The sequence below is a fragment of the Malania oleifera genome, chromosome 10, assembly GCF_029873635.1.
Source record: "Malania oleifera isolate guangnan ecotype guangnan chromosome 10, ASM2987363v1, whole genome shotgun sequence".
Lineage (NCBI taxonomy): Eukaryota > Viridiplantae > Streptophyta > Magnoliopsida > Santalales > Ximeniaceae > Malania > Malania oleifera.
Window position 1 is genome coordinate 4,454,014 of NC_080426.1, and position 27,542 is coordinate 4,481,555.

The 27,542-nt window shown below is 35.8% G+C and overlaps 1 protein-coding gene across 1 annotated transcript in view; it reads left to right on the top strand.

Moving 5' to 3' along the window:
- Positions 1-27,542, top strand: part of LOC131165931 (nuclear pore complex protein NUP88) — a 40,708-nt gene that overhangs the window by 3,419 nt on the left and 9,747 nt on the right. The window contains exons 3-4 of the mRNA XM_058124111.1: positions 5,341-5,463; positions 9,609-9,753. Of these exons, the coding sequence (XP_057980094.1) occupies positions 5,341-5,463; positions 9,609-9,753 (268 nt within the window). The remainder of the gene's footprint in view (positions 1-5,340; positions 5,464-9,608; positions 9,754-27,542) is intronic.

Sequence of the window (27,542 nt, forward strand, 5' to 3'; positions counted from 1 at the left end):
AGATAATTTTTTTTCTAAGTACTGCAGTAAATCTGTTATCTTATTTTATGTTGAATATACTGGGTTAGTTTGGTTGCTTCTAAAGAGCAAGTTTGAGGAAGAATGACTTTTGATGGTAGCTAGATGAATTTCTAGGTGACTCCTATGATACTGAGTTATAACACTGCATTTCATAGGGGTGTGGGGAATGAGTGTGTATATATATATATATATATATACATATATATATATATATATATATATATGTTTTTCCAAATTAGAATGCTTTTATCTGTCAATTTCAGAATTGTATTTTTGGTGTTTGCATGAGACATTAATAGGAGGATGAGCCTTCTCCCAATGTTAAGGGTGTTACACCAAAACTAGAAGGTAACTAGTTCAAGTCATGGAAACAGCATCTCCAATTATGGAAGCAATTTTGCATGCATTATGTCCTCCCTAGATTCATGATATGGCATGGGAGCTTTGTGCACTGGGTGTTGCATGTTGCATTACTCCACCTGATGAGAACTTTTTTACTTTTTACCTTTTCTGAAAAGCTTGGCCCCAAGGAAAGTACTGGGGACTTGAGAGAGTGAAACCACTAGAGAATACTCAGCCTGCAACATTCAAATGATGGACCTTGTTGCCTTTTGTTAAAGTGCTGGATATACTATCTCTCCATTATTGGGGTGGAGAAGGGGGGGGGGGGCGTTTTGCGGCGGGGAGTTAGATTATGAAGATAGTCAGTCGAGGTTTAGGGGATCTTAGGAAGAAGCGTTTGATTAGGGGAGTTTTGGTTAGACATTCTCATGATATCATGTTATTTCATGAAACTAAACTCGAGTTTAGATTTTTTTTTTGTTTGGGGGGGGGGGGGGGGGTGATGGTGGGGGTGGTTGTTGTTGGTGGTGGTGAGGAATATTTGGGACTTGGGAGGGCAGGTGTAAGGGGTTCTTGTTATTTGGGATGCTCGCTTCATTTTCATATTGATAATGTTGTTGGTTTTTTTCCACTTTGACCTTAGTTTGTGTGAAAGATAGGGGTCAATGGTGGGTCACTTCTGTCTATGGTCCTTCCAAATCCACTTTTTCCTAGGATGAGTTATACGCAGAATTTTCTTCACCTTGGTGGATACTATGTGGTACTTTAATGTAGTAAGGTTTCCCAAAGAGACAAAAGAGGGTGGGATGGCTACTTCATGCATGCAGAATTTTGACAGGTTCATATGTTGTGGTTTGAGGGATCTCCCTTTGAGTAATGTGTTGTTCTCTTGGCCTGCAGAGGGTGAGAAGGCTGTTGCTAGTCGTTTAGACAAGTTTTGTAATGAGTGGGAGGATCAGTTTTCTAATCTTTCTCAAATTGTTTTGTACTTGTGTTTAGACCGGCATCTAATCATTTTCCTATCTTGTTGGAATCTAGCTTGGTTATTTGAGGCCCTTCTCCTTTTTGTTTTAAAACTATGTGGTTGGATGATGATTCTTTTTAGTTTTTGGTTAGGGATTTTTGGAATGAGAATTTGGAAAGGGATTAGGGAGGGTATAGGTTTATGAGGAAGCTTAAGCGTCTTAAAGAGACCCTGAAGAAGTGGAATGGGCAGGTTTTTGGAGATATTGGGGTTACAAAGGTTAGTATTTTGGGTGATTTGGATTGTCTGATAGGGAAAAAAAAATGTTAGTCTTTTGAGGAGTGAGGTGGTTAAATGAGTTGCTTTGAAGAATGAGTTGGAGGATTTGATCTTTAAGGAAGCTAGGAGTTGGGGGCAAAATTTTAGATTTAAATGGGTGAAAGAGGGAGATTGTAATTCTAAATTTTTCATAGGAGGTTATTTCAGATCCTTGTTTGATTGCACTTGAGATCACTGGATTTTCTTTGAACCTTAAATTGAGGAGCATACTTGCAAGCCTAGGAATGAGGGGCTAGATTGGAATCCCATTTCTAGGGGTTAGATGTCTTGGTTGGAAGGACCTTTTGAGTTTTGAGGAGAAGGAAATGAGGATAATTGTGTTTGTATGGAGAGGGATAAGGCTTGTCTGGATGGGTTTAGTATGACTTTTTATTAGTATTGTAAGGGTGTGAGTAAGGGGATTAAGGTAGGTTATGAGAATTGCATCATTTCTCATCTTTCGGTTTGCAGATGATACTATTCTTTTCCTATCAGATAACATAAGCTGCTTCTCTAATTTGTTGACTATCTTACAAGACAAGTGTTTGAGAAAGTGTCAGACTAAAATTAATTTCTTTAAGAGCAGTCTGGTGGGTTTGAGCATTAATGTGGATTCTTTTTTTAGGCTAGCTGGTTGTGCTGTTTTGACTAGGCCTATTACTTATTTAGGTGCTCCCCTAGGTGGTAATCCCAATGCTGACTCCTTCTGTGACCTTGTTTTTGAGAGAATGGCTAGGAGACTGGATGGGTGGAAAGGAGCGTTCTTCACTTTAGGGGGTTGTATTACCCTTATCCATGCTTGTCTATCTTCTATCCTTTGTATTACCTTTCTCTTTTCAGAATCTTTGGGAGATTGCTGTGGAGGCTTGAGAAATTAATGAGGGATTTCTTATGGCTATGCAGGGGAGAGGGTAGTAGAGATCATCTTGTCGGTTGGAAGACTGTTTGTAGGCCTAAAAGGGAGGGAGGCTTGGGTCTTGGTAAATGGTAACTTGGTGTCTAGAAACATCTCTTTTGTGGGGAAATGGTTATGGTGCTTTCCTTTAGAACCTAATTCTCTTTGGTATAATGTAATTTGCAGTAAATTTGGAATGCTAGTATGCTACAAAATGGGTGGGATGCTAAAATGGGAATTAACACAACTTATTCTAATTGTTGGAAGTTTGAATCTAAGATTTATGATTATTTCCTTCCTAAATTCCATTATACAATTGGTAATGGGGAGAGTATTCACTTTTGGGAGGATCATTGGGTGGGGGAGATGCCTTTGGCTAGTACTTACCCTCGTTTTTTTGTTTATCGAATCTTCATGACACCCCAATTTCTGCTTTTCTTCTTTTGCTAGAAAATTAGCATTCTTGGAACTTCCATTTTGAGAGTAATCTTATTGAGAGAGAGAGATTAATGAGATGGTTCTTTTGACCAGGTTGCTTGATTCTTTTCATGTTCATTTGGGGAGTGATAATAGGGTTTGGAGTTTAGATCCTTCTGGGGAATTCTCTTGTAAATCTTTTTTCACCTACTTGACTTATGATTCTATTGCGGATCCTTTTGCTTTGTATCCTTTGATTTGGAAAGCTAAAGCTCCCTAAAAAATATATCTTTTATTTGGATTGCGATACTTGAAGGAATTATTGCCGATGATTTGCTTCAGAAGAGAAGAGCTATTAAGGTCCCGTCCCTCAACATTTGTGTCCTTTGTATGAGGAGTGAAGATACTTGTGCACATCTCTTTCTTCATTGCTTTTTCACATTGGCTATTTGGAATAAGTTATTCTGTATTTGGTGAAAATTGGGTCTGTCCATACACTTTGAAGGCCTTTTGTTCCATTACTTTTAGAGGTTTTGGCAAAGTATAGGATAGGAAAAAGTTGTTCCTTGAAAAGGGACAGGTACCTGGAAATAATAATGAGATCTCAATACATTACACAGGAGAAATTTGGGATAGAAATAAAGTTGTTGTCAATAGTACATTTGTATATGCAGTAGCTACTGACATTACCAGAAGTAATGAGGATTCTGAACCAAAATCTATGGATGAATGTCGATATAGAAGTGATTGGCAAAAATGGAAAGATGCTATCACATTAGAAATAAACTCTCTTTTAAAAAGAAAAGTTTTTGGACTTGTAGTCCAGACATTAGAAAATGTCCAACCCGTTGGATACAAATGGGTATTTGTGCGCAAGCGAATTGAAAATAATGAAATTACTCGATATTAGCAAGGCTTGTGGCACAAGGTTTCTCGTTGAAATCCGGAATAAAATAATAAAGGAATAAATAAACATGGATAATCAGAAAGTAATGAACACAAGCAAAATAAAATAAAATAAATAATAAATAAAAGTGAGACCGGATTTACGTGGTTCGGTTTATACCTACTCCACGAGCGGATTGGATCAATACTTCACTATTTTCGGAGAATTACAATATGATTTGGAACCTACTCAACTTTACCCAATATAATAGACCTACTCTTTGCGCATCATTTACTTTTGCATGCTCTTTTCTCTGCGTGCGCATTTCTCTTCCTTGCAGCTCCTCCTTATATAGCGGAGGGAATGGGTGAGTATAATGTTTTTAATTGCATTATGGGGGCAGGTGGATAAGAAAAGAGAGTGAAGAAGACAAGAGAGGGAGCAGGTGAGAGTGGGTATGAGAGGGACAGCCACTCCATCACATTATTCATACCAAATGCCTTCTAAAATCTTTATTTTATTTTTGTGTTTCACATTTATTAATTGATTTGATAATTTTTTAGACTCTCTTCTTACAAATTTTCAATCTTATGAAAAAATTGAGGTTTGTTTTATGTACTTGTGTACATTGGTAACCTCATGGCAGCTCTCTAGGCTGCTAACATTGTTCTATAATTCTATTGTCTGGGCTAATCAAGAATTTTGAAAAGTATGACATTATCTAAAGTTTATGTTTTGTTTTATGTATATCTGCAGTATTGCATGCTGGCTCCTTGTTTTTAACTTGTTCTCTTTCTAGCAAATGTGTGTGCCTCTTACCTGAAAATTTTAATGCATGAGAAATTTAATGGTAAATTAGGCAAGTTAAGTACATGTCATGTGTAGGTAGACATCAAAATACAAAAAAAATTAGCAAAACATTTGGTATAGGATAATACTTTTTTTTTTTGGCAATTGAAATGTTTAACTAATTTATAGGTTGGATGTGGGTCAAATGAAATTTACTACTCAATTGTAAAATTTCTGCTCTCACTCTACTCAATGAAAAATTTTGTGATTGAAAATAATTATTTTCAGTATGTACTCGCCTAGATTGTATTTCTTTCTTCTGATCTCTTAATAAATTTCGTTTATGATTATGAGATATCAAAAGATAATACTTATAGCAACATAAGGTGGCTTGTATAAAGATATTTCAAATTAATGAATTAAAAAAGTAAGGAGTTTTTGTCAGTAGTGCTTAGGGCAGGCCGATATATAAGGGTATAAGGGTACTTTTATGTCAACAAGCATAAAAAAATAAAAATATTTGTCATATGTGATGTTGTTCTTATGGTAGGGATATATAAAGGATGTACTTGCTTGAGATGTGTGAATTGTAATGCACATGTGGGTATCTAGCATTCTCTCAATACATGATATTGCTTTTTTATTGTTATATTTGTCAGTTATGCTATCTTTATTACTCATGTCACTGTATTATTAATTTTTGAACAGAACAGTTTTAGTTGGCTCATCTATCTATGCTGATGGTGGTAATGCCATAAGAATATTGCAAGTCTCATGGCATCCTCATAGTGACACTCATCTGGGAATCCTTTCTTCTGATTCAGTTTTCAGGTACATGCAATTTAAATTTTTTCCAGGGAATTTATTGTCTGATCTTCAGATGGATTGGAGGGGGGATTTGTAATTATTTTTTTTGTTTCTTTTACGAGGATATCTTGTCCTTCTATCCTTGTACACTATTTTCCTTTTATTGGTGCATTTGCTTTTCTATCAACAAAAAAAAAAAAAAAAATGATCTTAGTCCTGCAATTGTTTGACAACTTTTATGCTTATATGGATGCTTCATGTCCTCCTATTACATGGACATATTGTTGATGACTTGTGTAGCTGATGGTTTCAAATAGTTCATCTGTCCTGTAGAAACGACAACATACAAATATCACGAGTTTTGTGGCATTGCCATAGTGACACCCATTTGGGAACCTGTAGGCGAAAATAGTGCAAGAGGCTGGGAAACTTGTTGATACCTGTCCTTTAAGAGTAATCTGATTGAAGTTCTCTAATTCAAAAATGGCTGTTCTAAAAGTAGTTGATGCAATGTGAGCATTGAAGACTGCGGCGCAAATTCAACATGTTTGGAATTTTTAGGATTTTTAGAAAATCTTGAAGTTTTATTCTTTTCCAGGATTATTTTCGTGGAACTTTTATAGTAATATTTTATTAGGTTATAAACCAATAGATTCTTGGGTTTCATTTAGCTGGGTAAAAATATCCTACTTTTATTTGCTTGATTCCCAAGCATACTGAGCCTATAAATATATAGTTAGAATTTTTATGTATAGTTCAATATTTTTTTAGAGAAGGTAAGAAGAAGAATATACTAGCTCATGAGTCATGAGGTCAAATACAACAGAGAAAAGGCTAGCAGTGCCTAACAAAAAAATTTAGAAAAACTACTAAATCTAGTAATACCAAAACAATGACCTCTGATATCAGAAAGAACATTATGAACTATGGAATCAGCAAAAAAGAAGTCTTCTGAATTAAAAGAGCATTTCTGGATTTCCAAACATGATAAACAGAGGCAGCCCACACCAGCTTACAAGTGGTAGCTGAAGGGATATTTATTAACCAAAGAGGATAGCCAAGCAATTTCCTCGTCCAAGCAAGAAAAGCATTTGAAATTTTGGAGCTGCAGAGACTTTTCCCTTGAAGCTTCACAATCAAAAAACAAATGATTTCTATCTTTATGAGCTTGATGACAGAGTAAGCAGGAAATAGAATCAACTTTTCCCCATGAATGCAGTCTATCAAGAGTCATTAGTCTATTCAACATGGCATGGCAATGAATAAAAGAGTGCTTTGGTATTTTGAGCTTGACCCATGTTGAGGAGTACCAGCTCACTTCAGGTTCCTTAGCACCCTTAAATGATTCCAAGCTGAATGGAAAGAAAAAAAGCCCGAAGCAGGCAAGTTTCATAAAACAGAATCATCAGCAAAAGGAGTAGTAAGAAAATCAAATTGATTCTTTATTTCAGTCGCTATTCTTGATATTTTCTTGCCAGGTCCAGAATTCACCTGTAACAATATTAGAAACTTTAGCATTAATTGGGAGTTCAAAATCAGAAGAAATGAAAGGAGTCAAAAGGATGCTAATTATCAAAAAGGAGAAACGAACCTCTGCGATTACCAATGATGTGTTTAAAATAGTTGCATGCAGAGTATTATAACCTAGAGCATTTTGAGGGGGTTTTATAACCTTAATGCATTTACCTTTCAATTTGTAAGAATGTATCTAAGTCATCTATAAGAAAGACGTTGAGGTACGGCCTGCCTAAGGATCTTAAAAGGAGAAACATCATTCCATTCAGAAATTAGCTTATGATCTGGGCCACCCTAAGAAAAAGTTTTACAAACATTGTACCAACAGACATTCAAAGGAGAAAGCTCCTGTGGCTCGGCGTATGTGGAGTAAACTTTTCTGTTTGTTGGGAGAGTGCTGGATTTATCATGAGTCTTTTGAGGATATTTTGTTGATTGATTTTGTAGGAGTTGGAAACAAAAAAAAAAAGTGTAGGTTTTGTGGCGGAGTGCAGTTTTTGCAGCTACTCGGGTAATCTGGTTGGGGACGAATGCTTGAATTTTCTGTGACCATGCATCATCTGTATATATCTCATTTGGGACGGGGTTGTTTTTTTGACTTCCTTGTGGGTGTTTTGGTAGTATGGCCTTCTCTGATATCAACATGATTGGTTGGCCCTATCAGCTTAGCTTTTTGTACTGGATTTGCTTTTTTATTTATTTTTTAATACGAGGATTTTTCATCCTCTTTGTACTTTTTTCTTTTCTAATGAAGTTCTTCTTTTTCTATCAAATTAACATTATACCAACTGACTTTACAGCCTGTTATATTCTAGTCATTGCCCTTAGATAAAATTGCTTTAATTTCTGCTCAATCCCATTAATAATAGCTTTAGGAAGGAACAAAGCATAACACTAAAAACCTTGAACACTTATCAGAACAGATTTTATATGCTGCAATCTTCCAGCATCAAGAGACATGCCTAAGAGTCCAATTATTATATTTGAGGATATGCTTTCAACAAACAGCTTACAATCATGCTTGCTTACTTTTTTTGTGAGCTGGGGAAGTCGTAACAAGTAAAGTACCTTCAGAGACTCCAAGAGATTGAAGAATTTCCTGTTTTACAGAAGCTGAGATGCCAGAACTGAATACAGCAGGGGCCGTTTGGTATCACTGTCAAAAATTATGAAAACAAAAACTAGAAACAAAAACTAAAAACTGAAAGCAGAAACTAGAAAGTGAAAACCAGCAACTTGTTTGGTTATTATTTCTAACACTAAAATGAATTTAAAACTTGATTGAACAAATGCTTGCTTCTGTCCTTGAATCAGATAACAATTTTAAAATATGATTAAAATAATAGAAGTGCAAAGGATACAAATTAAAAGATTATAATATAAATAAAAAATATTATAATTATTTTACTTAATTATTATATTTTAGAATTCTCTTTACAAGAACAATTTTGTTGTACATAACAATTGAAAATAGTAAAAAATATTTTTTAAATGGCTTTTATTAATTTTATTTTTGTTTTTTTGAAATTTTATGTATGTTTTATTTAATTATACTTAAAATTTATATGGTCATTTTATTTTAATTTTAATTAAAAATCATGTATAAAATGAATGGTTTGATCTACAAAAGTTAATTCTAGATATTAAAGTATCAACATGTTGCCAAAACAATTGAAAACCATAAAATCAGGTTTTTTGTTTTTTTTTCAGAAATAATTGAAAGCCAATGGTAGAAATAGAAAATTGACAATGTAAACAAAGGCGTTTTCATAATTTGTTTTTCAAAAATGAAAACAGAAAACAGGAAACAAAAATGATGCCAAACAGGCCCTCACATTTTTAAGCAAATTGATTGCAAATCCAAAAACAGAGCATAGAACAAAGTAAAAGCTTGCTTCATATTCTTAGCAGAATTAACATCCCTATGAGCATAAATCAAGAGGTCATCTGCAAAAGCATAGGTTTGTAATGCCAAGCCTGCTTTGTATGCAATGAAAATTTAGTTTCCCATGAATAGCAGCGGCTCTTTTTGGAATTTTGTTGAATACCTCCATCACTTTAACTAACAGATAAGGTGAGATTGGATCATCTTGTCTGACCCCCTTTTTCCCTTTAAAAAAACCTTCAAGAGAACCATTTACAGAGAGAGAAATGGGTAGTAGTGATACATTCCTTAGGAGTTGAATGTTATGAGTTGAATTTGGAGTATTAGGGTTTATCCCTTTGTGTGTGAGGACTTAGAACTTCATATCAGAGCCCAGTTGACAGTTGTTTCTGCCGTCCACCCTTGCCTCATCCATTGCCTCTCAATTGCTGTGTGGCTGGTGGCTTGCATTATCTATTGCTTGTTCGATGTGTATGGCCATGTATATATTTCAATAGCATAGCATATCCTGTAGTTGGCAAATGTTAATACTAACGCAATATATAATTGTGCCTTTAACATGCTTGTCTCACATGTTGGAATGAGCTTTTCAATACTCATGTCATCTTACTTTAAGGGCTTTGTAATGCATCCAAATCAAAACTGTCAACCTCTGGATAGAACATGCTTGTTTTATTATTTTCACTTGTAGCAATGGATGTTTTCTGATGGTATAAATTCTATCATTGTTTCTGATTGAATGTAACCGAGTCTGTCTTCCTTTTTGTAGGCTCTTTGATTTGTCTTCATCTCTTGAACAGCCAGAGCAGGAATACTATTTACAGCCTGTGGAACCTGGTCGAACCAGGAATGCTGCATCAATCTGCCCTGCTGGCTTTTCTTTTGGGGGTGATCACTTGTGGGACAGATTTAGTGTAAGATTTGTTGAATATTTTGGTCTTATATTCTCTACATAAATAACACTTGTAAAATAGAAATATGCAAATTGTGAAATTGGATTAAAACATTATGCATCTTTACAAATAAATGCAGTGTTCCATCCTCACTTTAAGAATCAAATCACAAATTTCTAGCCTTCCATCCTGGTTGTTTAGATCCATTCCTTCAGCTAAAAGCTTGAGAGTTCCAAATTTTCTGTTACCATGGCTAATAGTTCATTCGATGCTCCTTTATGGTAACGGAAGTATGTGTGTTGCACAGTGCCTTATCCTCTCTTTGCCGAGTCAAAGCACAAATTTAAATTCCTCCATTCGGGCCTCATAGGTCATGCCTTCAACAAAATCTTGAGATTTTAAATCTTTGTTATTCAAGATACTTATTTGGGAAACTTGATTAAGGATATTAGAGATATGAAACAAATGGATTAGCACTTGGATTTTAGATCTCAGACGCATTTTGAGAAAGGTAGTATGTGTACAGATACCTTTGCCAGACAGGATTGGGTCATTACTGGCTAGCTTGATGATGATTTGGGAGTGTCGTGCAGTTGAATCCTTTTTTAGCCCCAAATTGTTTTTATTTCCCCTTGCTAGGTTTTAGGGTTATTGGTACTGGAAAAGAAAAAGTATGAATACTCTTAGCCTCTTTGGATTTCATGAATTTGTTACTTTTAATGGTTTTAACAGCCTCTTCAGCTGTAGGGTTAATGCTGCATATATAATGCCTTCCTGAAACCCTCTATGGTGTCGGAGCCTTTTCCACTCAGTCATATACTTGCATTTGTGTTTTGAAAATGCATCACACTTTCATGTTGCAATTTTTCTTTAGTTTTGAATAAAGTTGGTTGTGGTTTCTCCATGCACTTAGAGACGTTATCTCACTTTAAAATATGTGTATGACAAACTGTCTGATGCTTTATACCTGTATATCTATATATATTTTTTATCAGAAAATATACTGAATTCATTAAAAAGGCACCTAAAGGGCACGAATCCCGTGTACAAAAAAGAATGAGTATATTAAATATATGAATGGTTTCTAAGGGTCCGTTTGGTGTCGTTGCTGTTTTTTATTTTCTGTTTCGTTTCAGTATAGCAAGGAAACATATTATAAAAACACGTTTGTTTACTTGGTTAGTTTTCTTTTTTTTGTTGTTGATTTTCAGCAATTTGCGAAAAAACTGAAAACTAATTTGGTTTTCAATTGTTTTGGCAAGTTGTTGCCAAAAATATTTTTGTATCCAAAAATAACTTTTTTGGATTAAATAATTCATTTTATTCATACTTTTTTAATTAAAGTAAAAATAAAATTATCATATGAATTTAAAATATAATTAGAATAAAAATGTCCATAAAATTTTGAAAATAATAAAAGTCATTTACAAAATATTTTTTCTAATTTTTAGTTGTTGTGAACAAAAAGATTGTTCTTGTAAAATGAATTTTGAAATATAATAATTAAATAAAATAATTATAATAATTTTTTATTATATTTTAAATTTGTATTATTTATACTTTTATTAATTTAGTTATATGTTTTTAGTTGTTATTTTATTCAAGGATTAAAATGAGCATTTATTTAACCTAGTTTTTAATTTTTTTTTAGTTTTAGAAAATTATCCAAGCAGATTGCTAGTTTTTGGTTTTTTTTCGTTTTCATAATTTTTGATAATGATATCGAACAGCTGCTAAATCTATGATAGTATGTGTATTCAGGATGTACAGTCCCTTAAACCAACTAGCTAATTTATTGAGCCATTTATCTTTGAGGAGTGTAAGAGGTGTATCTTTTTCTTGAAAACCCTCTGTGTCTCTCCCTTAGCACGACCACAAAAAATTATGAGAAAGATTTAAATTCAAAGTTTTTATTTTTGTTCTTTCTGCTCATGTATGGATACCTCTCCAATCCCAAAGACACTCTCCATAGTCCCCTCCTGTAATCCAAGGTCAGCCAACCAGAAAAAAGAGCCAATTCCCACAGTTTTTTTTCCTAGAGCAGTGTAGTAGTATGTAATTTGCAGACTCAGCTGTTGCTTTTCACAGAACTAGCTAAAGTACCTCTCCGAGCTGAAAGCTTCACCCTCCACAATCCGTTAAACCAACCAATTGAAGTACTGAACCATGTATCTTTGGGGAGTGTAAGAGGTGTATCTTTTCCGTAGAAGCCTTTTCTATATCACTCCTTCACACAACTGAAAAAAGGTCAGAAGAATCGAAGCCTAAGTTTTTTTTCTTTCTGTTCATGTGGATAACTCCCCAATTCCAAAGCTCACTCTCTGCAGTCCTACCTGCAATCCAAGGTCCACCAACCAGAGAAAGTGCTTAATCCACCGCCTTTTTGGCCCAAGAGCTGTGTAATAATATGTGATTTAACGGACTCAATGGATTCTTTACACAGAAAACATCTGTTGACCATGATTTCCCTTTCTTTTGTAAATGATCTAATGTTTAGGACCCTGCCCAGAGTAGCTTCCCAATGAAAAAAAAGCAGCACACGTTTCAAAATGACTTTCCAAGGGAAATTTAACTAAACTTAACTTGCCATCAACAGTGTTCTGGCTGTCCAATTCCTTGTATAAAGTACTTACCTTGTAATGACCATCATTTCTCAGCTTCCGCTTATGTTTATCCTGATTACAATGGCAGACTTCTGTTCCATATTCAGCTAAAATTTCTAGCTCTCATTCCTGAACAATGCTCTCAAATTGAATGTGTTTGACATGACTCCATTGTTGGAAAGAGCAGTGCTAGAACTCATTGTAGCCTCTTTATTATGGGTCAAGGTATAGAGATTTGGAAATTGAGTTTTTATTAGAGTATTCCACACCAAGTGTTGTGTCAAAACAAGACGTTGTCACTGTTTCCCTCTTCAAAGTGAGTGAGACGGAAGAAGTCCCTTCAGCCTTTCCTTATCCATCTCTAAACCAACTCCAAACAGCTCCAATACATTCTTAGAAGTCCACCCATTATGATTGGTGCCTTTTTTTTTTGCCACAATAACCTTTTTCCAAAGATGACCCCTCTCAACCATGAACATACAAAGTCATTTGCCAAGGTGAGCCAAAGTCATTGGAATTGGTTTGACTACTCCCAAGGTCTTAAAGTTCAATTTCGACTGAAATTTCTAAGCTACAAAAGTACCAATATTTTCATTTCAATTTCAATTTCAATTTTGACATTAAAAATGATGGAAATTTGTGGTAAAGCATGTAGTTCTTTTTTGAAACTTTACATACTATTAATAGGCATAATAATGCATGATTTAGAACTAAAAAAATATAAATAAAATGCATCAAGTACAGGTATGTGGGGTATAAGGTGCAATAATTGTGATATAATAATCATCTTAAACGAAATTCATAAATCAGTTCAGCATTATTTGTTATACAAATACAGATAGTTAAGACAGAAAAGGTCAAATAAAATGTTGTAGCAAATAGCTAAGTTTAGTTTTCATATAATTTCAAAAATATGAAATCTATAATTCATATACTTGTAATAATCTTTGGTTTCAATAAAAAAAGAAGATAAATTGAGATAGAAATTTCTAATGTGAATTTCCAGGAATCATTGAGTGATAATTTTGACAATTTTGTTGAAAATTTGAGATTTAGGTAAATTTCGGACTATTTGTGGAAATTTTGACAAAAAAAATTTGTAAAACGGAAATTGATTGCCATTTTAATTTTGAGGGTGATAGAAAGCAGAAATTTTCATCGATATTTTTGAAATTACATGGAAATTTAAGATCATGACAACTTCACATTTAACCATATGATTTATGAATTCATCTTCCATTTTGCCCTAAAAACTCTTTTTTTGTATTCAAGTCTTCTGGCAACTAAACATGGGATGGGAAGGAGGGACAGAAAGTACCCTAGGAGATTTGAGAGAGTGCTTTTAAATAACGTTGAGTCTTCCACCCTTTGAGAGATATTGTGGCTAGCATCCAAAGGGGGGGGGGGGGTTGGAAATTGCTGCAGTAGGCTCTCAGACACTTTTTCCCTTGAATTTAGCCTCTTGGGGAAGCTCTAAGTAGTTCAACTTCAAAGGAAAAGCTTCAACATTGCATCCCAAGATTCCAGCCAAAATTATGCCGTCAAACCCTCTTCCAAATTTGGATGAGTTCACTTCTCTCCTAATTGACTTTCTATGCAGATATTACTTCAAAGCAAAGAATAATGTACCCAATATTAAAATTTTGGCTAACCTTAGTGCCACAATTGTCATATGCGGAAAAGAGGTGAGAGATTTTAACATTTCCTTTCTATTTTTCCCCACCTTAAGCCTATTTAAGAGTCCTTCAATATCTTTATGGAGCATCAGGCTAGGAACTTCCGTCAACAAGATGAAAAGAAGTAGAGACCTAGGTCTTAAATTTTGATTTCAAGTAAAATTTAAAGCTCCAAAAGTAAAGAAATTTCGATGGAAATTTTTATTTTGATGTCAATTTCAATTTGATTTGAAAAAACAATGGAAATTACCAGAAAAGCATGGAGTTGTTTTATGACATCATAGAAATGGTTAATAGACATAATAATGTAAGTTTTAGTACTAATATGTTACAAATTACATACATCTATGTTGTGTATGAGGTGCAATTGTTGTACTATAATATGTGTATTAAACATATTCATAATATAATGTGTATTAAACACATATTTGGTTAAGAAACAGATGGAGTTATGGACTTGTATGGGACATGCTATTCTTTGACTTTGTGGGCCTGCGGCTTGAGAGAAATGCGGGGATTCTCAATGCTGAAACATCTTCCCCACTTGTTATGGGATAGAGTTGTTTTCCTAACCTCTTTTTTAGCACATTCTTTGGGTGTTTTTTCGAGGATTTTGTTGTTTGACCTCCAAAGGGATTGGAGAGCTGCCCTTTCTAATTGCTTTTGCGGATTGGTGGAGGATATCCTATTCTCTGTAGTTTGTAATTTTGTCATGTTTTCTTTATTTAAATTGTTTTTTCTTGTAAAAAATAAGTTCAAAGAGATCGAAACAAAAATAGTACACCAAGTGATACTGGACTGATTGGTACTAGAGAGGGATGTGGAAAAATAAGAGAAAATAGTAGGAAAATAAACAGGGGAAAAAAAGTGAATAATAATGAAGATTGAACTCGGTTAGGGTGGAATGCACAATCCATTATGTCCTTTATTACACATGAAGCCTTTTATAGGCTTTCCCCTTTTACTAAATAAGTAAACAATCTTTTAGAATAAATATCAAATTTGTTGTGAATGTGGCTCACATTCTAAGGGAAGGCATGAAGAAAATCAGAGTGCAGCAGTGCAGCAGGGGCAGGATTTCTATTCTATCTGAAACTATCAACGGTTTGCCTGAAACCATCGACGGCTTGCCTGAAACCATCGACGGTTTGGTTCTAAACAGCCTGTGCAGATTTGGGAAACTTTCGAGGAGGCTTACATATACATAAAATACGTTGTATATGGTGTGCTTTTGTGCCTTTTGTGTGCCAAGGGTGCCAAGTGTGGTTGAGAGTATTCTCGAGAGGATTCATGTATTGTTAATGTAATTTGGACAAAAAGATAGTGAATTCTTGTTGTTTGCTCCTGTAGATGTAGGCATTGCCGAACCATGTTCTTGGTGTCATTGTTCTTGTTATTGCTTTCTTTATATTGCTGTGGTTATGGAATTGTTCTGTATTCACCATTAGATTGCTGCATTGTTTTGTTTGATCCTTTTACACAATTATATATATATATTCCGCTGTGCATGTTTGGGGGTTTTTACACAACAATTGGTATCAGAGCATTGTTGTAATGGCCTCTGCATCTTCATCTGCAAAATTTGGCATTGTCAAGTCTGATTGGAACTGAGAATTTCGGTTTGTGGCAGAGAAGGGTAAAGGATCTTTTGGTGCAGTGAGACATGGTGAAGGTCTTATACAGAATTCAACTAGATAGCATTAATGAAGTGACTTGGAATGAATTGGAGGCTACGGAAGTATCAACCATTTGATTTTGTTTGGCTAATGGCGTGTTGTATCACGTCATGGTTGAGGATTCTTTGGCATCAGTTTGGCGAAAACTGAAAAGCCGATATATGTATAAGGGTCTGTCAAAATCTGCAAGTGTAGTGTAGGAAGATTCAGAATGCAGTGATGGGGATATGCTATGTTTTTCATTGGCTTCGGAGTGCCTTACAAGTTCTTGGATCCTAAATACCGGATGCTCTTATCATATGACAACAAATAGAAAATGGTTCGACGCGTGCAAGTCAGTTTATACTGGTTGTGTTTTGATGGGAAATAATATTTTATGCAAAATATTTAGTATTGGAAATGTCAAAATCAAAATGTATGATGGTGTTGTAAGAACCATATGTGATGTAAGGCATGTACCGGGTCTAAAGAAGAATGTTATTTCATTGGGTACTTTAGATTGTAACGGGTATAGTTACAAGTCTGAAAGTGAGGAAATGAAAGTGTATGAAGGCGACTTGTTAGTGATGAAAGGAGAAAAGATAGTGGGAAATATCTATGCACTGCAGGGTATGACAGTTGTAGGTGGAGCTACAACTGTAGAATTTGAGTCAGATGTTCTGTGGCATATGCGGTTAAGGCACATAGATGACTACATTTATTTAGATATTTAAGGACCAATGAGGATAGCATCACTGGGTAGACATATGTTTGTCGTGGGTTTAGCACGAAAGGTCGTGGTTTATCTCATGTGGCACAAGCCTGATGTGTTTTCCAGGTTTAACTTGTGGTTAAGGTGGAGAATGAGACCGAGAGAGAGATCCTTAGGTCAGACATTGGGACTGAGTACACTGGTTTTGTTCAAGAAGTTTTGTGAGCAATATGCAAGGCTTGCAGGGTATGTCTCGGTAAAGTCAGTGAGTATGGCGCGTTTCTCGTGTGATCGATTGCTAAAGATATCGTTAGATGGGAGAGTTGTAGGTGAATTGTGTGTAGGTTTTGCGGTAGACTACTCTTTTGTGAGTGGATGTCCACTCGTGCACTATTCTAGTGATGAAGGATCTAGACTTGGTGTTATGTCCCGACAGTACATTTTTCTGGGGTATAAGAAAGATCGGTGCAAGTTGGGTGATCCTGTGGCAAGCAAAAGGGTGATTGAGGACATGGCTTTTGGTGATAAAAGTCATGGGGCAGCGTACTTAGGTAACGGAAGAGAAACAAATGCTAGAAAATTGTGGCAGTAGCAAACATGTAATTCAAGTGGAGTTAGATACTCAAGGCAGAAATGCAGGGAGTTCTATCTCGGGTCAACGGTATTACAGTATGAATGGGCATGTGATGTAGGTGGAGCAACAGACTCAGGGCAGAGATGACATTGTTCATATTGCAAGGAGTTTCAGCTAGGGAGACCAGCAGGATCTTGGTGGGCCCATGTGCACTATCAAACCACCACTCAGGTATAAATTTGGCATTCTGGTGTTTCATGTATTCATTACTACTAGCAACAAGGTTCCTACTATATTTCAAGTTGCAATGCATGACAAAGGGAAAAATAGGTGGGTGAGTGCTATGGTGGAGAAAATGGAGGTATTGCATAAGAACCAAGTATGGGAGTTGGTGGGGCTTCCGGTTGGGAAGAGGGTGATAGGTTGCAGTGGAGTGATGTATCTGTTGTGTGTGAATGACATGTTATTGCCTGGGAAAACTTTGACTTAGGCTTTATCAGTTGGGAACTCTGTTGAAAGTTTTTGACATGAATATGTTGAGTATGACCAAGATGGGTCTTGGTTTGCTAATTCGCATGGACATAGCTGCAGGGAGATTGATGTTATCTCAGGGTGGCTTTGTAGACGAAACTGCAGGGAGACTTTGTTTGTCGTTTAAAGGGGGTTCTGTGGAGAATTGATATGGAACATTTATTGCTCGGTACCCAAAGACGGGCTGTGATGTTCGGGATATGTCAAAGGTCTCTCATGATGGTGTAATGAGATGTTTCAGCATGCAACAGAGTGGACTGTCAGTTGTGAGATTGTTAGCTTTGGTGTATTCCCAAAAGGGGGGTGAATTGGGTATTTAAAAATTATCACCTAAGTTCATTGGTTTAACAACAGTATTACTCAACCTAAGGTCTATTTATGCAATTGTTAACCCAATCATTCACAATAGTAAAATATAAACATTCATGTGCTGGAATTTAAAATACGGAAATTAAAAGCACACACTAGAAATGTTATCGGGGTTCAGCCAACTGTGCCTACGTTCCCGTTTCTAGCTCGCAAGTCCGAGAATTCTACTAAAGCTCACTTAACGGGTGGAGCGGCACCTAATACAGTCAAGTTAATTAGCATAGGGCTGACCTCAACCTTTACAAATTCTCCTTGCGGGGCGGAGAAGGCCCTAACAATCATTACGGGCTGGATTACCGCCCCCTTAGGCCACACCTGGACTACAACAGTAATTTTCTTAATAAGAATGGTACAGTGATTATGCTTTCATGTAAAACAGATATGTACCCAATACGCGCAATCACATACACATCAACAATATAGGTCATGTAAGGTCAGTGATGTAAATAGTTGTACAAACAACACTTAATAGGGTATGATCAGTGGAGTGTTCAATATAAGCAATATCTTTGAAACTAGGTAAATATCAAATCTCAATGTTTAATCAGAGTTTCAAAGATGCTTAATCAAATATTCAAACTAATTCAAAATATTTTCCTTCAATGTAATGAGCTCAAGAGTAGTTTGAAAAATATTGTAGCTTGTAGAAAATGTTTTTGCACAACAAAATCAAAGTTAAGGGAATCTTGCAATGACAATGCAAAGACCCCTAAGCTTGTTAGTTTACCCAACACAAGATTTATAATATTGAAATCTGTGGGACAAACTTAACTAAACTCCCCCAAAATCAATCAATCAAACAAGAACAGTGGGAGTATTAGCAATACCTAATATACACTAGCACAACCAATATGCTCTCACAATACTAAAATGTATCAAGGGAAGAGTTATGAGAGTATTTGGGCAAGAAGAGATTTTGAGATAGAGAGGATTTTCGCTAATTATTTTGGCTAATCTCATCTTAATCTTCACAAATGAACTCATACTTATAGACAAGGTCAAAAATATAACCGTTTGGGACCTATTGGGTATTCTTAGAAAAGTTCCAAAGTGTTTAGGAAGTATTAACCTTCATTAAAAAAAAAAGCCTTTAAAGCAGTTTGGCAGCCTGAATAATGGTTCGGTAGCTTAAGCAAAAGTCAGAAACATTTGTTCGTAGGTTCGGGTGCCCGGTCCTAGGTTCGGTTGCCTAAACGCACGTGTTCGGTTGCTTGGGGCCCAATTTGAACTAAATCCTTCGGTAGCCCGAGTTGGTGAGAGGTCCTTTTCAGGTGGTTCGGGCGCCCGTGGACGGTATGCACAAAATGGTTCGGTCGCCCGAGAGCCTAAGTCAACTGTTGACTTCTCAACAGTTCAGGCGCCCGAGGAGTCTTGAACTCTTGGGGTTCGGTCGCTTGAGCTCTCTCAAATTCCTTTATAATGTTCAATTTAATTCAATTTTAACACTTCTGAATTTTGATTAATATATGTGCATGAGTGTTGGGACTTAGAGTCATACTAGGGTCTTACTGAGGCCGTTTTGAGATAGTCCCAAAAATCCGGTGTCAATGGTCATTCTACGGTCATTTTGAGCTTACAAAATCTACATGCATGACATGCAGAGATTATTATAGACTGATATCCTAATTACTATTACAGACCCATATAATATAAATTACAACAAGAAATAATTTTCAGGGTCTTTAGGCTTTACTTCGTGTGCCATCAATTGATTTGCTAATATAAACCTGCACACAAACTTGAAAGCCATCAAATACAACAAGTATTTTTCATTATCAAAATCGGGTGTGACCTATAAGGTCAACAGAGATTTTTCGAAGACTATGCAGGGGGTTTTGATGATAGAAGGCTTGTAGCAGTTTTTGTGTTTACTATTGTGGGAAGGTTTTGTTGGAAGCCTAGGGTGAAGTTTTCGGGTGTTGCATCTACAACTGTATAGGGGTTGATGGTAGAAGCTGAAGTTGCCATCGGCAAGTTCAAGTGGCGTTGCTTGGATTTGGTGTTTGTCTTTAGTTGCTAGATGGGAGGCAGTTCCAACCTAACGTCCCCAGTTCAAGGTGGAGCAGCGGGTTCATGTTTTCGGTTTCTCCTAAAAGGCGTATGTTCGCCAAGGTGGAGTTTGTTGTGAATGTGGTTCACATTCTAAGGGAAGACATGAAAAAAATCAGAGTGCAGTAGTGCAGCAGGGGCAGGATTTTTATTTTGTCTGAAACAGTCGACGGTTTGGCTCGGAACAACCTGCGCATATTTTGAATTTTGAATAATTGGACGTTATTTTGGTTGGGTCTTGCCGGGGGGGGGGGGGGGGGACTTCCGAGGAGGCTTACATATACATAGAATATGTTGTATATGGTGTGCTTTTGTGCCTTTTGTGTGTCAAGGGTGCCAAGTGTGGTTGAGAGTATTCTTGAAAGGATTCATGTATTGTTCATGTAATTTGGACAAAGAGATAGGGAATTCTTGCCGTTTTCTCCCTTGGATGTACGCATTGTCGAATCATGTAATTCTTGGTGTCGTTGTTCTTATTATTGCTTTCTTTATATTGCTGTGGTTATGGAATTGTTTTGTATTCACCATTAGATTGCTGCATTGTTTTGTTTGATCCTTTTACACAATTATATATATTCCGCTGTGCATGTTTGGGGGTTTTTACACAACAAAATCCTTACTAATGAAACATAATAATCAAATCCCTAAAAATTAGACAATCATGAAGCCCTAGATTATCATAAAAACCCGATATTCATAAAGACCTTATGTCTACATTTTTGGTAGACATGAAGTTCTTGCCAAGTGTGATGATTCTCCATCACCAAGTGTGACATAATTAAACATGAACCAATTAAAAACCAAAGTAGAAGTTTGCATGTCACCACACCCAAAAAACATCACTAGTATAATCATAATACTAGAAATGAAAGACTAAGAATATTCATATGCAGCCCTTTCATCAAAAGTGAAACTTGCACCCACAACATCAGCATAAACATAAGCTAGATCATTAGCTGACGGTTATTGGGCTTGATTGCAAGAAGATGATACTGGGCAAAAAAAAAATTTAGGAAAAAGGCCCATGGTCAGGAGAGACTGAATTATATATGAAAACATATTTGTTAAAATGTTGAACTCATAGTTTTGATGATTTCATTGATTTTAAATACTTACACTACCTGACAATACCGTAAGCTTTCTGAACCCATCCTTTCTAATGTGCAGACAAGAAGTTTTCAACAAACATGATCACAGGCCTTTTACTTTCCATGATTGTGCTCAGCTCTCCTTCTGTTCATTGATTTGAATGTCCACAATTTTTTAGAAGCAGTCAGGGCAGCACCCATGGGTATCCACGAATGCATTTTGGTGCTGTCCAATGACACATAGCATGCTCAATATAAATATTCTTATAAAAATAGCATATGTCCTCCTTCATGCCTCCATTGGGCTTCAAATACCATCCTGTCAAACTCCATCGTTGTCATATAATTACATTTTTTGTGTGTGTAAGCTGTCCGGTGTAAGAATTTGGTATCACACCATTATCATCCCATCCTTGAGCCAAAATGCCCTAAATTTTTTCAAGCAATATCCTCCGCATGAATGATACTAGACAAGTTGACAATAGAGCTCTCTCTCTCTCTCTCTCTCTCTCCATTAGGGAGCCTCATGGGTCAACTCACTTTCATTGAGATCATTACGGTCTCCCACAAGCGACACTTACTTTACATGAAGCCGTGCCTCCCACATTTTCAGCTCGTTTACACCCTTCAACTTGGATGCTACAACAAAGCTTGTGAGTCATTTCTGCTTGAATATTGTTCCACCATGACTTGAAAAAGTTCTAAAAACCCTTGTGCTTAAGCCGCATGTTTTCAAAACAAACGGGTGTTTAATCCCATTAAAGTCCTCTCATATGTAAAAGGAAAGGGTCATGATTATAGGTTGGCTAAGTGTGAAATTTTTGGGTGACCTCTGGGAAATTACCAAATCACCAAGATTAAATATTTCTCAATTTTCAAGAAAGCTGGAGTCTCTGGAATTTGACCAAGTAAAAGATCTGAAAGTTAAGGAGTTATCCCTAGAGAGGGGGGGGGGGGGGGTGGGTGGTGAATTGGGTTATTAAAATTTCTTTTAATTCTTTTTATGAATTCTTTGACCTTTTTTTATTTTATCAAATACACAGCAAGAACTTAATTACTTAAGCAATCCACAAACCAACACTTCAACACAACATAAGTAAATCAAAACTTAACCAATCAACCAACCAACAATTAAAGCAATCAATCACAAAAATACCTGATCAATATATGGCATGCAGTTCTTTGACAAGTTTCAACTTTTGTTTGTAGCCCTTTGTATATGATTGTTTCAAGCCCTATATTGATGGATTTGATTTCTTCAATGTGAAGCACAAAATGAAATTCAACACTCTTTCCAAGAACTTGGACTTTAAATAAACTTTCAGTTAATAAGTCTTGGGTGTTAACCAATCAACGTACTCGTTTGCAGTTTCCGCAATTTGTATTGATCAACCAACGTACTTCATTTCGGTTTCCGCAAATCCCAAAAACAAATTAATATTTAGCTTATTTAATTTCCAATCCACGTAGTGTTTTTGATTAAAAATAAAGTTCAACCACGCAGTTAATATATGCTGGAATTTAAAGAGAGTAAGGAAAGAGAGTGACACCATGTTTTTTTACGAGGTTCGGCTTATCCCCAGCCTACGTCCTCGCCTTTGGCCAATACCACCAAAGGATTCCACTATACCGTTCCTTTCCGGGCAGAACAAACCATTTACAAGCGATACCCCACACTTAAACACTCCTTAAGTAGGCTAGAGCAACGCCTCTCCAAGTGATATCCCACACTCGGTCACTCCTTCAATAGGCTAGAGCAACGCCTCTCCAAGTGATACCCCACACTCGGTCAACGATCCAACAACCTGGAATCGTTAAGAAACAAGAAACAATATCTGTGTACAATAACACTCTCACAAAGAGCAGATTAAGTACAATTTCAAGCACAAGATACTTCAATATTTAAATATCAAAGTGAAATACAATTGAAGCTCAAGTAAGAATTCACCAAGTTCTTTCTAGATGAGAATTAGTAACTCAGAACTCAGAGGTAGGATGTTTAGCACTTTAGAAATTCAGCAATTCAGTGGAGCAAAGATTTGAGCAAGAGAGAGCAGCAAGATAGCAAGATGTGCTTTCAACTTTGAAACAAATTTTTTCAATTCTTATATATAATTTGATTTGCAAAACCATGTATTTATAGGCTTAGAAAAGTAATTTTGTGTTGCCCAAGATTACTTGGAGTATTTCCCAAGTTTTCATAATTTTGGGGCACAAGAAACCTTTATTCGTATTTTTAAAACATTTAAAAAATTAACCGTTAAACAATGTTAAGACAACTAAAGTATCGGGTTCAGTCTTCTGGTGTTCCTTAACACTGAAAAATTTGATTTGGACACAAGGTCAGACGACTGAACTGAGGGTTCAATCTTCTGAAGTCCCAAATCAGACGACTGAACTGAGGGTTTAGTCTTTTGAGGGTATAGTGCCTCTTCTGTATTCATTTAGAAAAATCTTCAATAGACTAAACTAATTCTTCAGTTTCCTGAAGAAATTCTTTAGTAGACTAAACTAAAACTTTAGTCTTCTGAAGTACATCTTCAGTCTTCTGAGGGACATCTTCAGTCTTCTGGGCAGACCAAATTCAGGATTTTCATTTTAATTTTCAGGAGGAGGGTTTCATTAGGTAGTTGACGGCCAGCGTAAAATTTGTCAGATCACTATGATATAAATCCTTACCGAATATTTGTTGGGGTGTCCCCTACGAGCGACACGTTGCACTTGATCAACCCGGGTGTAGCGAAAAGTGGGCGAGGGTGGGCTAGGTTGTTGCCCCGAAGCGACGCGCTGTGTCGGCGCCTGGGTACGGTGTCAAATATGCGAGGGTTCCTGCATCATTCTGGACGTGGGTAGGTAAATACGTTAGTTCAGGAAACTAGGAATAGATTAGCAATTTGGAATATAGGGACACTTACGGGTAAAAGCATGGAAATTGTGGATACAATGATTAGAAGAAGAATTATAATTTGCCTTCAAGAAACTAAGTGGGTGGGGGAGAAAGTTAGAGAAATCGATAAATCAGGATTTAAACTTTGGTACACTGGAAAAGAAAAACATAAGAATGGAGTAGACATTATTATAGAGAAAAACTTAAAAGATAGCGTTGTGGATGTAACTAGAGTAAGGGATAGAATTATAAAAATTAAGATGATATTAGGACAAGAGATAATAAATATCATTAGTGCTTATGCTCCTCAAGTTGGCTTAGCAGAAAATCTTAAGAGACAATTTTGGGAAGATATGGATAGTATTATACAAGGCATACCGGGGACTGAGAAAATATTTATAAGAGGAGATCTGAATGGACACGTTGGAAGAGATAATAAAAATTATGAGAGGATACATAGAGGATATAGATATAGAGACAAAAATGAGTCTGGAGAGATGATCTTAGACTTTGCTATGTCATATGATTTTAGTATAATGAATACTTGCTTTAAGAAGAGAGAAGAACACTTAATGACCTTTAAAAGTGGACAAAATAGAAGTCAAATAGATTTTTTTTTAACTAGAAGGGTAGATCGTTTATCATGCAAGGATTGTAAAGTTATTTCAGGTGAAAGCCTAACCACACAACATAGCGTCTTAGTGTTAGATATATGCATTAAAAAATGAGAGAAAAAGGATAAAATAAACCAGTGTAGGAGAACTAGATGGTGGAACCTAAAAGGAGAAAATATAATAAAATTTAAAATAAAATGATCAAAGATGGAGATTGGACCTCAAAGGATGGGATAGATACTAATACTCTTTGGAATAGATTAGCTAGCTCTATTAAAAAGATAACAAAAGAGATTTTAGGTGACTCAAGGGGAAGATTCTCGAATAGCAAAGAAAGTTGGTGGTGGGATAAAGATGTACAAAAAATCATAAAGACAAAAAGAATTTGGTATAAAACGTGGTAAAAATGTAGAAACAGAGATAACTTTGAAAAATATGAGGCAAGAAAAGATGCAAAAAGGGCTATTAGTGAAGCTAAATATAGATCATTTAATAGTTTGTATGATAGATTAGGTACAAAAGAAGGGGAAAGAGATATATTTAAACTTGCTAAAGCTAGAGAAAGGAAGAGCAAGGACTTAGGAAATGTAAAATGCATAAAAAGTGAGGATGATATTGTCTTGGTTAAGGACGAAGATATTAAAGAAAGATGGCGAAGTTACTTTAGTAAGTTGTTTAACGAAAACCAAATAGAAGGCTTAAACTTAGAATTGTCAAATGAGGAAAAGACTAAAAATATAAGATTTATTTGCAAAATTAGAGTTAACGAAGTTAAGTTTGCACTAAAAAAGATGAAAAATGGGAAAGCTATGGGACCAAATAATAGCCCAATTGAAGTTTGGAAATGTTTGGGTGAAAACGGAATTATATGGTTAACTAATTTATTTAATACCAATTGTAAAAACTAAGAAAATGCCAGATGAATGGAGGAAAAGCACTTTAATACCTATATACAAAAATAAAGGAGATATTCAAAATTGTAATAACTATCGTGGAATTAAACTTATGAGTCATACGATGAAACTATGGGAAAGAGTAGTTGAACAAAGATTAAGGTTAGAAACGAAGATCTAGAAAATCAATTTGGTTTTATGCCTGGGAGATCTACCACAGAAGCTATTTATCTTTTAAGAAGATTAATGGAAAAGTTTAGGGAAAAGAAGAGGGACTTGCATATGATATTTATTGACCTTGAGAAAGCATATGATAGGATACCTAGGAAAGTTCTATGGTGGGTTTTAGAAAAAAAGAGTGTATGTTGTAGGTATATCGATGTCATTAAGGATATGTACGATGGAGTAATGACTATTGTAAGGACTATAGATGGAGAAACTAGAGAATTTCCAATTGCCATAGGTGTACATCAAGGATCTGCTTTGAGTCCTTATCTTTTTGCTTTAGTGATGGACCAATTGACTAAAAGTATTCAAAAGGAGGTTCCATGGTGTATGTTATTTGCAGATGATTTTGTATTAATTGACGAAACTAGGGATGAAGTAGAGGCTGAGTTAGAATTATGGAGAGAAGCTTTGGAATCTAGAGGTTTTAAGATAAGTAGAAATAAAACAGAATATATGAAATGTAATTTTAGTAATGATAGGAGGAATATTGGAGACAAAGTTAAACTTGATGATGAATAAATAAATAGCACTTGCAGATTTTGATACCTTGAATCTATTATGCAGGCTGAAGGAGAAATTGGAGATGATGTAATGCATAGGGTTAAAGCAGGTTGGGTAAAATGGAGAAGTGCTTCAAGTGTGCTATGTGATCGTAGAATACCCTTAAAATTGAAAGAGAATTTTTATTGGACAGCTATAAGACCAGCTATGCTATATGGATCGGAATGTTGGGCGACGAAGAAACATAATATTCAAAAAGTAAAAGTTGCCGGGATGACGATGCTTAGATGGATGAGTGGTATAACATTGAAAGATAAATTAAGGAATGAACATATTCGTGGTAAGTTAGGTGTAGCTCCTATAGAAGATAAGATAAAGGAGGGATGACTCAGATGGTATGGACACTTGCAACGTAGGCTTTATAGTGCACCTGTGAGGAAGAGTGACTTAGTTACTGTGGGGGGCAGTAGAAGGGGTAGGGGTAGACCAAAAATAACTTGGGAGGAGATAGTGAGTAAGAATTTAATATCCTTGAATCTATCAAAAGAAATGGTCCATGATCGTATAAATTGGCGGAAAAGGATTCATATAGCCGACCCCACTTAGTGGGAATAAGGCTTGGTTTTGTTGTTGCTGTTTTGATTTCTTATAAAACATTTTCCAGGGTTTTAAATAGTGTTTCTAAGTCAATGAATAACCCTAGAAGAGCTTTCAACATGTTTTCATAAGATATTTGAATACGAAGTACTTACATAAAGACTTCTTAAAATTTTGTCATTCTAAACACTTAAGTCTTCATGCTTGTCTTTCTTTGGCTTCATCTTGTCTTTAAGCTTCAATATGCTTTAAGCTTTTAGCAAGTTCTCTTTAACATTCATTCTCTCATGATTTTTAGGCTTTGAGAATAACCAAGTGAAGTAGTCCTCCACAGTTTTGAACAAACAGAAGACAGTGAAGGTCTCAAATTCCGATTGACCTGTTCACCAGCTCTGCCACATCTTCTCTCCAAAGAACAGTTATACCATCAGAATTTCCTGTAGCAGGAAGAGAAACTTGTTTCCATTTCCTAGTTTCCCAGTTGAAGTTGATAATTGTCATATTCCATAGCGTTCATTCTGATTTCCTGCAAGCAAATGTGGTAGCTATTCCAGTCCTTTAGGAAGCACTTCACTGCAAACCCCTGCTGCTGTCCCTATCATATTCAGGATGAACAGAAAATTCTAGCCTTTTGAGCTCCCTGTTGTGCTATTTGCTACTTCTGTTCTTCTTATGAGTTAATATGCCTTCTTTGCATCTCTCTCTCTCTCTCTGAGCTCCCTGTTTGTGTTGTTTGCTGTTTCTGTTCTTATTTTGACTTAATATGCCTTCTTGGCATCTCTCTCTCTCTCTCTCTCCAAATTGACTGAAAGCTCTGCATTGAAATCCTTCGA